This window comes from Morus notabilis, unplaced genomic scaffold, assembly GCF_000414095.1.
Source record: "Morus notabilis unplaced genomic scaffold, ASM41409v2 Scaffold299, whole genome shotgun sequence".
Lineage (NCBI taxonomy): Eukaryota > Viridiplantae > Streptophyta > Magnoliopsida > Rosales > Moraceae > Morus > Morus notabilis.
In genome coordinates, this window is record NW_010359540.1 from 20,564 (window position 1) to 34,392 (window position 13,829).

Here is a 13,829-nt window from a genome sequence, read left to right on the forward strand (position 1 = left end):
CTTGCCTTTTATTCCTCCTCACGTAAGTGAAATGCACCGGTGGCTTATCATTACCCGCCGCCCAAACTTGCACCTTGTCCTCAAGGTGAAAAAAAGGAAAATGATGTTGGATAGTGGAAAAGGACTCCCAGGTAGCATCAAAGGCAGGCATTCCCTGCCAATGAATCAACACTTCCACATCACCCAAGCTGCCCGCCCAAGGTTGGCGAACGCCTAAAACCTCCGCCGGCTCCATCCACATCTCCATGTCCGCAGTAAGAGCAGAGGCCTCAGCAGACCCCAAACAACGCTTGAGTTGGGAAACATGGAAAACCGGGTGGATTTGTGCTGAGGCAGGTAGCCGCAATCGGTAAGCCACCTTACCAATCCGTTGTTCCACCTCATAAGGGCCAAAGAAACGGGGAGCCAACTTCTCATTTCGCCGACGAGACAATGACTGTTGCCGGTAAGGGCGCAGCTTCAAATACACCAAGTCCCCCTCCGTGAATTCCACATCCCGCCTCTTCCCATCGGCCACACTTTTCATTTTGTCCTGTGTCCGTAACAAATGCAACTTCAAGGCATCCAAAACAGCATCTCGGTCCTCCAACTGACGTTCGATCGAAGCCGCAGCTGTCTTACCGTAGCCAAACCGAAATAGTGGTGGAGGATCCCAGCCATACACCACACGAAAGGGTGTAGTATGAGCCGCAGAATGATACAATGTGTTATACCAGTACTCAGCCCAAGCCAACCAACGCATCCATTGGTGAGGCCTGTCAAACGTAAAACAACGCAAATACGTCTCCACACACCGGTTGACCACCTCCGACTGTCCGTCCGTTTGAGGGTGATACGCGGTACTCCGCTTGAGCGAAGTCCCCTGTAAACGAAACAACTCAATCCAGAAACCGCTTAAAAAAACCTTGTCGCGGTCGGACACAATGGAGCGAGGGATCCCATGCAAGCGAACCACCTCCCGCATAGACAGATTGGCCACAACCGGGGTTGTAAAAAGGTGGCGAAGTGCCAAGAAATGAGCATACTTACTCAATCTATCCACCACGACCAAGATAGTATTATAGCCCTCAGATTTAGGAAGGCCTTCAATAAAATCCATGGACAAATCCTCCCAAATTTGATCCGGAACTGGAAGAGGCTGCAAAAGCCCCGCGGGCAATAGATTGAAATGCTTGTTCCGCTAACAAACCGAACAACGACCCACATACTCCTTAATATCCTTAAACATGCCCACCCAATACCAAGATGAGGCTAGGCGGCGATAGGTTTTAAAAACCCCCGAATGCCCGCCAATCGGACCATCATGCGCCTCCTTTAATAAGGTGGCAACAAACGGAGAAGACCTGGCAATTACTAGTCGCCCTTTGTACAAAAGCCGACCCTGCTCCAAAGAAAAACCAGGGTAGCTAGTGATATCGAGTAGCAAGGCCTGACAAATCTCAGACAACCGAGGATCCAATAGCACTTGCTGCTGCAGCTCTTCATAATCCTAGCCCTGGACACATGATATCGTGCAAAGAGAGGACACGCTGCCCATGCGAGAAAGCGCATCAGCGGCCTTGTTCTCTAATCCCGGCCGATAATGGATGTCAAAGTCATACCCCAGCAACTTAGTAATCCATTTTTGATGCTCCATACTTACCAACCGCTGCTCCAACAAAAATTTCAAACTCTGTTGGTCGGTTCGAACAAGGAAACGCATGCCCAACAAATATGGTTGCCACTTTTGCACCGCTAGGACGATTGCCATCAACTCACGCTCATAAATGGAATGCGCCCTGCCCCGAGACGACAAAACATGGCTGTAAAATGCAATTGGTCGACCATTCTGCATTAACACAACTCCTAACCCATGTCCGGAAGCATCCGTCTCAACCACAAAGGGCTGAGAAAAATCCGGTAAGGCTAGCATCGGAACCGAAGTCATAGCCTTCTTCAAGGCCACGAACGACTCCTCCGCCGCCTGATTCCACCCAAATTGATCTTTTTTGAGCTGATCAGTCAATGGACTTGCTAACATCCCATAGTTCTTTACAAACTTGCGGTAATAACCCGTGAGCCCCAAGAAACCCCTCAACTCCCGCAACGTTTTGGGTACTGGCCATTTCAGCATTGCTTCAATCTTACGCTCATCAGCCGCCACTCCATCCGCAGAAATGATATGCCCCAAATACTCCAAAGAAGATTGTCCAAAACAGCATTTTTTGTCATTAATCTTCAAACTATACTGCTGCAACAACTCAAAAACCCAAAGCAAATGCTCCACATGTTCTCCTAATGACGCACTATAAATCAAAATGTCGTCAAAAAACACCAACACAAACTTCCGCAAAAAATACTTAAACACCTCATTCATTAGAGCCTGGAAGGTGGCAGGGGCATTTGTCAAACCGAACGGCATGACCAAGAATTCATAATGCCCCTAATGGGTTCTAAAGGCTGTTTTGGGCACATCCTCGGCGCGCACCCTAATTTGGTGATATCCAGAACGAATATCCAGCTTTGAAAAAATCTTTGCCCCATGCAACTCATCCAATAACTCATCTATCACTGGAATAGGAAAACGGTCAGGAATGGTAGCGCGATTCAAGGCTCGGTAGTTGACACATAAACGCCAACTCCCGTCTTTTTTCTTGACCAAGAGCACCGGACTGGAATAAGGGCTGGCACTAGGTTGAATGATGCCAGCCTGTAACATTTCGCTAACCAAGCGCTCAATCTCGTCCTTCTGCCCCTGCGGGTAACGATAAGGACGTACTCTAATCGGTGACGTACCCTCTTGAAGCACAATCGCATGATCACGAGCCCGAGTTGGCGGTAGCCCATGCGGTTTTTCAAAAACAGCCGTGAACCGTTGCAATACTTGCGAAATCTCCTCTGCCATTGGCATTTGTGTACCTTCCTCCAATACCTGTACACACCCAAACTCCACCAAAATTCCCTCTCCTTCTTTCTTAAGCGTTTTCAGCATGGATTTCAAGGAAACCAGCGTCCTACTTAAACTCGAATCCCCCTGTAAAGTAATCGGCATATCCCCCACCTTGAATTTCATTGTTAGAGTTTGCCAATTGACTGTCATATTGCCGAGGGACCTTAGCCATTGCATTCCCAAAATGACATCCGAACTACCCAGCTCAAGAGGCAGAAAATCCTCAAACCACCTCTACCCCTTGCAACCCCAACACTAAACCCCTGCAAACCCCACTTCCCTTCACAGCCTTCCCGGTACCTATGACTACCCCATACGCTTGGGTTGTAGTCAACGGCAAATCTAATTTCCTTACCAATTCCATGGAAATAAAATTGTGAGTGGCCCCCGAATCAATGAGTACCACCACCTCTTGACTTCCAATCTTTCCCCTTATCTTCATGGTTCTCGGGGTGGTGATTCCCACCACAGAGTTCAAAGACAGTTCTACTAATTCTTCCTCATTCCCTACCGTAATTTCCTCCTGTTCATTTTGATTAACGTCCTCTTCCTCTTCTAAAATCAAAATCTGCAATTCTTTATTCTTACAGACATGACCAAAGAAATATTTGCCATCACATTTAAAACAGAGGCCTTTTTCTCGTCTTTTCTGGATTTCAGCCTCAGAAAAACGCCTAACAGAATGCATACCTGTTGGCTGAAACGACTTGTCGTTTTGGGAAGGACCAAACGACTTATCGTTAGGCATGGCCGACTTAAGGACAGTTGTTGATTGACTTCGAAAAGGCTGGGTATATTGCTGTTGTCGCATCCAAGGGCCAGTTGTCGTTCCCTTAGCACCTTTCAAAGCCAAATTCCTATCCTCCACCCTCTGAGCCAATTCGATAATTCAGTTCAGCCCGCTCAGTTGAAGCAGGCGAATTTCTGCCCTAATCTCTGGTTTGAGACCGTTGATGAAGTTACCCTCAAGGATTGCTGTCGGAATCTCCGTCAAAGGTGCGGCCAGCATCTCGAATATACGCGCGCACTGTTCCTTCTTGCCGGAGAGCAAGGAACTTCTCGCAGTTCGACCCCTCCTGCGATGGTCAGAAACGGTCGAGCAGCAATTTCTTGAACTCCAGCCAATCGCGAATTGGTCGGCGCTCGTCCGTCCACTGGAACTTGGAACTAGGCCAGGGCCTCGCCATCCAAACTGATTGCCGCCGCTTCCAATTTCTCCCTTTCTCCCATGCGATTTAGGGTAAAGAATCGCTCGGCACGAAAAATCCAGCCGTCTAGATTTGTGCCTTCAAAAATCGGCATTTCAATATGCCTTGTCATTCCTCCCAATCGGAATTTGCCTTCTCGATGCTCGTACGCCGATCCGCCTCCATTACCGTTCTCCGCCCTAGTCTCCCTGTTCTCCGAGCTTTCTCCTCCATGATTCTGCATCAGTGAGTTCAATTTCCCTAAAATTAACGCCACGTTCTTCTCCAATGCAGGAATCTTCTACAAATCGCCTCTAACTCCTTCCACTTCCTTCATAATTCCCTCACAAACAGCACTCAGCTGCTCTTCCACAGTACCGAGTCTCTCCTCCATTTTCCTGGCGGCCATCCCGATTCACGCAAGATCGGTGCTCTGATACCAATTTGATACGAGATCACAGGTAAATCACAGGTAAAGATGCAATTACTCAAGTATTATTGAATTGAACAACTATCGGAAGGATTCAATGAGAATCTTTCTGAACACTCTACACACACACAGAGGTTTTCGAGAGACCTCGACTCTCCAATTTCTTCTCAATATAATTCTCTCATCTCCTTATTTACTTCTACTCTTTTATATCCCCCTTATTTCCCCCCAAAACCGTTATTCCTACATGCTATTCCTCTACATTAGGCGGCCCCTCTACAGAATTCCCTTTTTGCCCTTGCCTTTTATTCCTCCTCACGTAAGTGAAATGCACCGGTGGCTTATCAGACGGAATGGAGGATTCATTTTCCTTGACGACCTTAGATTTATATAAACATAAAGTGCAGCAAGGAAAAAGAAAAATATAACACAACGTGTGCAAGAAGTCTAAATATTCTATGTTATATGTAATTTAACAAGCGATTGTTCTTAACGGTTTTAGAGATGATAAAAGCATCAAAAGCAAAGATAGAAGACAAACCATTAATATATCCACACTTGGAGCACTTCACTGCTTTACTGTTACACTTCTTTACAATCTTCTTCATTAACTCACCCTTCTTCAGAGGCTCCATTTTAGAGCTTCTCATCTTCTTCAAGAAGTCTTTACGTAGTTTCTCGTCTAGAAGAATACGAGAACAAGACTGAAAGATCCAAAGCAATTTAGAAGTGATATAAATGGAATGACAAGCAAATATTCAAGCTCATATACCATTGACAATGAAAGCCTTGAACACTCAAAGAAATAGCAGTCCCCAGAAAAAATATAAAACAAAAGGAAACATACAGAACCTCTAGACTAGTTTCCTCTAGGATAAAAGATAAAACCAATTGCGAGCTAACTTTCTATTAACAATTGCCCTTACATTCAAATCTGACATTGCAAGATCTGTTGGATTCAAAGCTCACGTTTATTTTTCCCCCTGCTTTAAGGAAACTTTCATGGGGCCATTTGCTAAGATAGCAACATAAGAGATCTGATAGAGCAGTTGTTGTGTCATTAAGTAACCATTGCAATAGGCTATATCACTTTCCATGACACTCAGAACATTATAATATCATCCCTTTCCAAGTGAAACAAAAGAAAAGCACATATACATATAAAGCCAGAAAAACATTAGTAAGACAAAATTACGTTAAAACATGTCTCATAAGATGAAGGAAACTATTTCCCTGAAAAATATAAACAACAAAGGACGATTCCAAGAGATTAGAAAGCCAAAAGTGATCTTAAAAAAGTATGCCCAAGACAACACATAGAGCAGTATCAAGGTCATAGGACTTAAACAACCAAACATGCCAAGCAATAATAACAGGCAGAAACTGGGCTGGAAAGTTTAATCAAACAGCAAAAAGCTATTCTGTTATTATTCTATTCCATTTTATATTTATTTTTATATTCTTGAGAAAGGATGCTACTTTGTTTGGTACCTTGCAAATGCACTTCAAAATATCCAATATGGTACTTAAATATCCAACATTGTACACCGGGAGAGCGAGCTTCAAGTATCCATAGTGCCCCGGACAATCTGAAAAACGCCCATGACATGTTGCGCATTCCGAAAATTTATTTGCAGGGCCCTGGGAATCACAAATACGAAATAAATAAAGATTCATCAATGTCACGACTCTAATCAACTATCATACTACTTAATTCAGCACACTAAACAATATCATCTAAATGTAATGAAGTAATCCGTCATACGCCAATCAAGCACAACTGAAGTGTGAAGTAAACTGAATTCGATTCAAACAAAAGGGAATATAAACATGGAAGAAAAATTAAACCAGAAATCAAACACAAGGAGAACTACAATCAATAAACAATGGTTGTTCTCTCCAATGCGTGTACGTGTAAGAATCGTACTATCCAAACAGGTGAAAAATAACAACACAATCTCTAAGAACCTCAAAACACAAAGCGTAAACATCAAAATTAAAAGTTTATGTAAGAGCAAAAAAAAAAAAAAAACGGAAAAAAGAAGAAATAAGAATTGGGGATTACCATGCGGGGATCCAATAAGCCATCTTCGACAGGTTTGCGATTGGGATCGTAATACTGGCCTTTCCAGACTTGAACTTCGGCCATTTTGCTAATCTCGGACGCGGATTGAACAGTGAACTGCATACTTTTTCTGCAAATTCAACAACAAGATTGAACAAGGAACGAATAATCAAAATCTACATATGCAAAACAAACAAAACAAGAAACGAAAAAGTTTTTGTGTTTGTTTTTTGCTCTTACATTCTCCGCGGCCCAACATCTTCGACGAAGGGCTGTTTGGTGAAGAGGATGTTCTGAGCTTGGTCTCTGCTCGCAGCCATGGCGGAAAGCGGAGAAACGCGCGCAGAGACAGAGTGAGATCAATCGAAAGGCAAAAATGGGTTTTGGAGGGGTTTTGTGGGAAAAAGGCGGGAGCTTTGGAGTGATGGTGAAGACGGTGGCAGTTCAAGCAAAAAGGAAGTTTTGAAAGGAAAAAAAAAATGAAAAATCCTAAGACTGGTTGCCAGACTGGTTCGAACCCTGTACTCTGATTGCAAAATGCTTAGCACCTACCACCGGAGCGATTTAAAAGCGACCTAGGGTTGCGGTGTACAAAATTTATTTAAAGAATATTACTATTTTGTTAATGTATTTGCCCTATTGACTCCACACGATTTGCTCTCTGTCACTTTGCATTGTGTATAATTTTAGGCATTTTTTAGTGTTTATTGGTTAATATTTTTTTATTAGTTAATATTTTGCATAGGTGTATTTGTCAAATAATGACCAAAAGAGGGAAAAATTTTGCATAGAAATAATTTTACTAATTTTTTCCAAACAGAAAAAAACATTAGTATACTTCGAAAGGAAGCAGCCACGTATGTGTATAGTAACACTATTATTAACGATGTAGAAGATCTTTTGATTTTATGAGATTTGATAGTACTCACAGGCAATTTATCCAATTTTGTAGTTGTAATCTATGCGGATATTATTGATGAACTTTCTCTATTTTGCTATACAAAGTAGTTAGACACATTGCTTAATTATGATTAAATATTTGTATTATTTTATTCAACCTATTTTCTTCTTTTAACTTTTAGGATTAATTACAAAAATTCTTCTTAAACTATGTCTCTTTTAACATTTCGTCACTTGATCTGTAAAACGTAATAACAGTTTTTCTGAACAATAAAATGTTAACAAAATTTCCCCCTCTATTAAGAAATTTAATAGTTTTTACACGTTTCGTATTAATAATAGCTGTTGTTAAACAATCTTTAGCACAATTATTATTAAATCCACGCACTAACTTTTTATTTTAATTTATATGTAATTTAGTAAAATAAAAAAAATTAATCTTCTTCACTCCCTAACAAGTTAGCAAATCCCCCACATCACAATTATAGTTCATTCTTTTTCAAAAAAAAAAAGAAAGGTTTCTTATTTTTCATTTGCTTATTTTTAACAAAAAAAAATATTCAAAAAAACTTCATAAAATTTTTTATTCTACCAAAAAAATATTCATAAAATTTTTAACTTACATTTAATTAATAATGAACGTCTCATAATTAAAAGTTTAAATTTAAATTAATTTCAAGTAAAATTAAATTTTAAATCTAAAGTTACTAAAATATCCTCAAAATAACAAATTAAATGTTAATTTATATTAAAAACTAACATAAAGATTGTAAATTAATTTGGGGAATGAATATTACACTTTAAAGATTATAAATTTAATTAATTTCAATTAAAATTAAATTTTAAATCATAAAGTTACTAAAATACCCCTCAAAATAACTTAAATGTTAATTTCTATTAAAAACTAACAGCAAGGATTTTTTTGTTAACGTTTTATTGTTCAGGGGAATGAATATTACATTTTAAAAATTGGAAGACAAAGTGTTATAAGATATAATTCATAGAGAATTTTTATAATTAACTAATCCATCTTTTTTCTACTTCACGGTATGAATTGTAAGGAAATTTGACAGTACACCTGCACCGTTTACCAACAATATGAATATTCAAAGAGCAGTTTCCTTCCTCCTTATATTTATTTTGTATAATCATCCAACAAAACACATATACAAACATTCATTTTGCATCAATTTTTTTCTTGTAGAGTGTATACTCATTAAAGGTGGTCTCAAAGACTGCATCAGAAACATCATTTGCTAGCTAGATATTAAACAAGTCATAACCAAATTAAAAACAAAAAACAAAAAAAAAGTTGAGAAATCTCATTTTTCTTTTATTTTATTTATTTATTTATTTTTTTGAACATATGAATAAAGACAACAGTTAACAGTACATCTAGAAGGAAGCTAAGAAAGGATCGATAATTATAGTTTGGTATCAAACGCTATCTATCAGTTTCAATTTGCAAAGGAGTACTTTGCGCAATAAGCTAGCATGTAGTAGTTGGTGGACAGGTACTGTTCATAAGAATATTAGATCTTATGAAAGTTGGAGGTAACGCTATCTATAAAGAATTTAATTTCTCCCACAGTCTTGAACGTTTTTTGCTTGAGAGAAAATTGCTTCTGTCGAGGTTTTCCTACTATATATTCAATAATCTACATCCATGATCCGTTCTACATGAGTGTGTGTACACATAAATATATATATATATATATATATATGTATGTATGTATAAATGTGTGTGTATATGTGTGGCATGTAACTCTCTAACAAACTATATATCGCACCCATCCCACGTTAAAACGATTGATAACAACCCTTGGATTTGCTTTCTCACCAAGGATTTAACGTTCCAAAAATCTGCATGCAGATCATATAGCTAGCCTAATTTGGTCGATTAACCTTTGTATTATGGAAATATTTGTTAAAGTATAAAACTATTGTTGGCCCACCTCTTAATAGCTTAAGTTTTTGGGATGGATTGGTAAACTAACATGATATCAAAGCGGGAGGTCTTGAGTTCAAACCTTCTTAATTGCACTCTTTATCCATATTTAAAATTGTTATCATGAACTATTGTTAGCCCACCTTCTAATAGCTTAAGCTTTTGGAATGAATTGGTAAACTAACAATATTATAAGTTGTATTTCTGAAGGCACGCTGAACATATAATGAACCCCAAGTTTCCATACATATAATATATTTTTTTTATTTAGTTATATATATTATAATAAATGTTTATATTTATCTTAAAAGTTGTTTGATAATTTACTCGGTTCTTATTACATACGCTTTTTAGTTAGGAGAGTGTTGATTTTCGTCTCTCCACTTTTAGCCGCGAATATATTGTTGAGCAAGTCAAAATCACGTACCTAAACTACTTCATGAGGCATGGGATATCATAGTGAAAAGAGAAACATGATTTTGCACCAAAGGAAAGCTTTTTTTCTTGAAGAGAAAGGAGAGAGGATTTGCAGAGATTTAATTGATTGTCTTTGACACCACTCCAATGTGGTTCTAACTTATTAACTATTAAATTATATATATATATAAAAAACTGTCATTTTCTATGACCAACATTCAATTTTCTTCACCTAATGAACCAAAAGACACCAAAACCAGCTTTTCTTTCACCTCTATATAATATGTAGTCCCTCAAAGCTTTGAACAACACAAACACAGCACACAGTCAAGTCCATTTGGTAACTTCTCTACAAGGAGAATAGAGACAAAACAAATAAAAAATGGGTGCTCCTGATCATCAGTTTTCCCCGCGGGCATTTCTCGGAGTTTTTCTTTTCGGCTTTGTAACAATGGCTGCCATTCCTGAGCATGCATTTGCAGCAGGCATAACAAGGCACTACAAGTTTAATGTATGTCTCAAAAGTAGAACAAATTGTTTTATTTTTCGATATTGTCTTGTTCATTCATGATTAATTAACAACTCTGATTGTTTGTTTGCAGATTGAACTAAAAAACGTGACAAGACTTTGCCACACAAAGAGCATTGTGTCAGTAAACGGGCAGTTTCCAGGACCTCGCATTGTAGCAAGGGAGGGCGATCGCCTCCTTATCAAAGTTGTCAACCACGTCAAGAACAATATTTCCATCCATTGGTAACTAAAAGAAAAAGAAAAAAAAAAAAGATCTAAGTCTTTAATTTTTTTTTCTTTTTTGCACTAATATGATTTGTTTGAAAAATTAGGCATGGAATTAGACAACTTCAAACAGGGTGGGCAGATGGGCCTGCATATGTGACTCAATGCCCCATACAAACAGGCCAGAGCTATGTGTACAATTACAGCATTACAGGCCAAAGAGGAACCCTTTTCTGGCATGCTCACATATCATGGATAAGAGCCACTATCTATGGCCCCATAGTCATTCTTCCCAAGCGTGGAGTTCCTTATCCATTTACCAAACCTTATAAAGAAGTTCCCATCATCTTTGGTAATTAAATATATTACAAGTCAAATGTCATTCAAAAATATTCTTTCCCTCTATTAGTTCATTTGGTCATGACAAAAGCATAAAAATATATGCAGGAGAGTGGTTTAATGCTGATCCTGAGGCGGTCATTAGCCAAGCCTTACAAACTGGTGGAGGCCCAAATGTCTCAGATGCCTACACCATTAATGGGCTGCCAGGCCCTTTGTATAACTGCTCTGCTAAAGGTATGATATAATGCACTGCAAAACATAATTAGCCATATATGAAAAGTTATAATATGCATTAACAAGTAGTTTACAAGAACTATTTGTCGTTGGAGTTGTTTTTATTTTTATTTTTCACATTTTTTAAGAAAAAAAATGAAAAAAATTTTAAAACGGCGTTTAGTACAATTAAATACAAAAAAGGAAATGAAAATGATTTTTTAATTTAGTGTAAAATGAGAGAGAAATAAAAAAAGACTTTTAGTCGTTTTTCATTTTTTATTTTCATTTTTTCTTCTCTTGAGCAGAGAGAAAGAGATAGACAGTAATGAGTTTTTTTTTTATACTGAAAACAATCTCTTGATAAAATTACCAAACGCATTATTAAAAATGATTTCTGTCTGAGATTGAAAACGTTTTTATTTCTATTTTCATACAAAAAAATAAAATTATTTTAGAATGAGTTCTAAACGCACTCATTGTCTTTTTTTTTTTATAGATACATTCAAGTTGAAGGTGGAGCCAGGGAAGACTTACCTTCTCCGCCTAATCAATGCTGCAATGAATGATGAGCTCTTTTTCAGTATTGCAAACCACACTCTCAAAGTCGTTGAAGCGGATGCTATCTACGTTAAACCTTTCGATACGGATACTATTCTAATAGCCCCTGGGCAGACCACAAATGTTCTCTTGAAGACCAAACCACATTTCCCAAATGCAACATTCTTCATGACTGCTAGACCATATGCAACTGGTCTTGGCACTTTTGACAACTCCACTGTTGCAGCCATCCTAGAATACGAATTTCCGTCCAAGTTATCTCCTCACTCAACCCTCCCAATGAAGAAACTTCAACTCTTCAAACCAATCTTGCCCGCTCTAAACGACACTTCTTTCGCAACCAAATTCTCGAACAAACTCCGCAGCTTAGCCAGCACTCAATTCCCTGCCAATGTCCCTCAAAAGGTCGATAAGCGCTTTTTCTTCACGATAGGCCTAGGAACAAGCCCATGCACACATAACCAAACATGCCAAGGGCCTAATGGCACAATGTTTGCTGCCTCAGTCAATAACATTTCTTTTGCACTTCCAAGAACTGCCCTTCTCCAAGCTCACTTCTCTGGGCAATCAAATGGGGTTTACTCTCCCAAATTTCCAACTAGTCCCCTAATTCCGTTTAATTACACTGGCGCCCCACCGAACAATACTATGGTGACCAATGGAACAAAAGTTGCTGTTCTTCCATTTAACACAAGTGTTGAGTTGGTTTTGCAAGACACAAGCATTCTTGGTGCAGAAAGCCACCCACTCCATTTGCATGGATTCAATTTCTTTGTTGTTGGTCAAGGCTTTGGCAATTTTGATCCCAATAAGGACCCTGCTAACTTCAATCTCGTTGACCCTGTTGAAAGAAATACTGTGGGTGTACCTTCTGGTGGGTGGGTTGCTATAAGATTTTTAGCAGATAATCCTGGTGAGTTATAAGTCTATAATGGAATTAAAACTGTTTAGCTATAAAATAATAGTGACAATTTTCTTGCAAATTACTCACTAACAATGTGTTAATTATAGGTGTATGGTTCATGCATTGTCACCTTGAGGTTCACACAAGTTGGGGCTTGAGAATGGCTTGGGTGGTCTTAGATGGAAAGTTGCCCAATCAAAAGTTGCTTCCTCCACCTGCGGATCTTCCGAAATGTTGATCTTCATTGACTCACTTTGAGATTTTCTCCGACTATAAATTCGTTCCTAATTGTCTTGTGATTGCATTTGAATTTATTCTTTGCATTCTTTTTTTTTTTTGTTTTCGCGGTTTTGGTGTTGTAACGGTTTGATTTCAATAACTTGTAGTCTTTATCCATATGGGATTGAGGAGAGAAGAAGAGTGAGAAGTTTTGTTTTGTAAGATTGAAGTACCTTAATGGAAAAGGCTCAAATTTGTATTTGTCAACCTCCAATATTTTGTTTGCTTGGAAATTTAAAAACAATGTAGATGCTATCAAATGAATTTCTATTTTTCACTAATGACAAAAAAAAAATGATTAGCGGTTGACCACTTCAAAAGAAAGAAAAAAAAAACATTAATATTGTTCCAAAATAAAGAAAAAAAGGCCCCAAACTATGAATAATGGCTTAGTTTGGTAGTGCTGTAGATTTTGAAAAAATTGCTTTTAGCTGTGCTGAAGAAAGAACAGTTGTTACAAAAAGCAGTTGAGTGTTTGGTAAACTATAATTATAGTAGCTGTGCTGGTTCCAAAATTAGCGTAATAGCGTTTGATAAATTATGAGGTTGAATTGCTGTAAATAGTTAAAAAGTACAACTATATTATATTATACTATAATATAATATATATATATATAATTACAATATAAAATATATTTATTATTATATTTAATATAATAAAAAAATATTATTATATAATATATTATATAATTATGATATAGAATATAATAATATTATTAAAATAATAACTGAAATAATTAAAATAACAATTATATTATATTATACAATAATATAATATATATAATTACAATATAATGTATATTTATTATTATATTTAATATAATACAATAAACTATTATTAAATAATATATTATATAACTATGATATAGAATATAATAATATTATTCAAATGGTTAATATAATTACAATATTATAAAA

The 13,829-nt window shown here is 37.7% G+C and overlaps 2 protein-coding genes and 1 pseudogene across 2 annotated transcripts; 1 reads left to right on the top strand and 2 right to left on the bottom strand.

Annotated features, from left to right (window-relative positions):
* The window catches only part of LOC112090933, a 5,465-nt pseudogene extending 2,767 nt beyond the window's left edge, over positions 1-2,698 (bottom strand).
* Positions 2,699-4,796: 2,098 nt separating this feature from the next.
* On the bottom strand, positions 4,797-7,114 carry LOC21390579 (DNA-directed RNA polymerase III subunit 1). Its single transcript, XM_010094690.2, has 5 exons — positions 6,852-7,114; positions 6,612-6,741; positions 6,038-6,187; positions 5,041-5,250; positions 4,797-4,925 (listed from the first exon to the last, which is right to left on the bottom strand). The coding sequence occupies exons 1-5, from the start codon at positions 6,929-6,931 to the stop codon at positions 4,797-4,799; spliced, it is 699 nt and encodes a 232-aa protein (XP_010092992.1). The 5' UTR covers positions 6,932-7,114.
* Positions 7,115-10,206: 3,092 nt separating this feature from the next.
* On the top strand, positions 10,207-13,113 carry LOC21390580 (laccase-17). The gene is made up of 6 exons (XM_010094691.2): positions 10,207-10,387; positions 10,479-10,630; positions 10,720-10,964; positions 11,060-11,188; positions 11,667-12,641; positions 12,740-13,113. The coding sequence occupies exons 1-6, from the start codon at positions 10,259-10,261 to the stop codon at positions 12,868-12,870; spliced, it is 1,761 nt and encodes a 586-aa protein (XP_010092993.1). The 5' UTR covers positions 10,207-10,258; the 3' UTR covers positions 12,871-13,113.
* Positions 13,114-13,829: the final 716 nt, after the last annotated feature.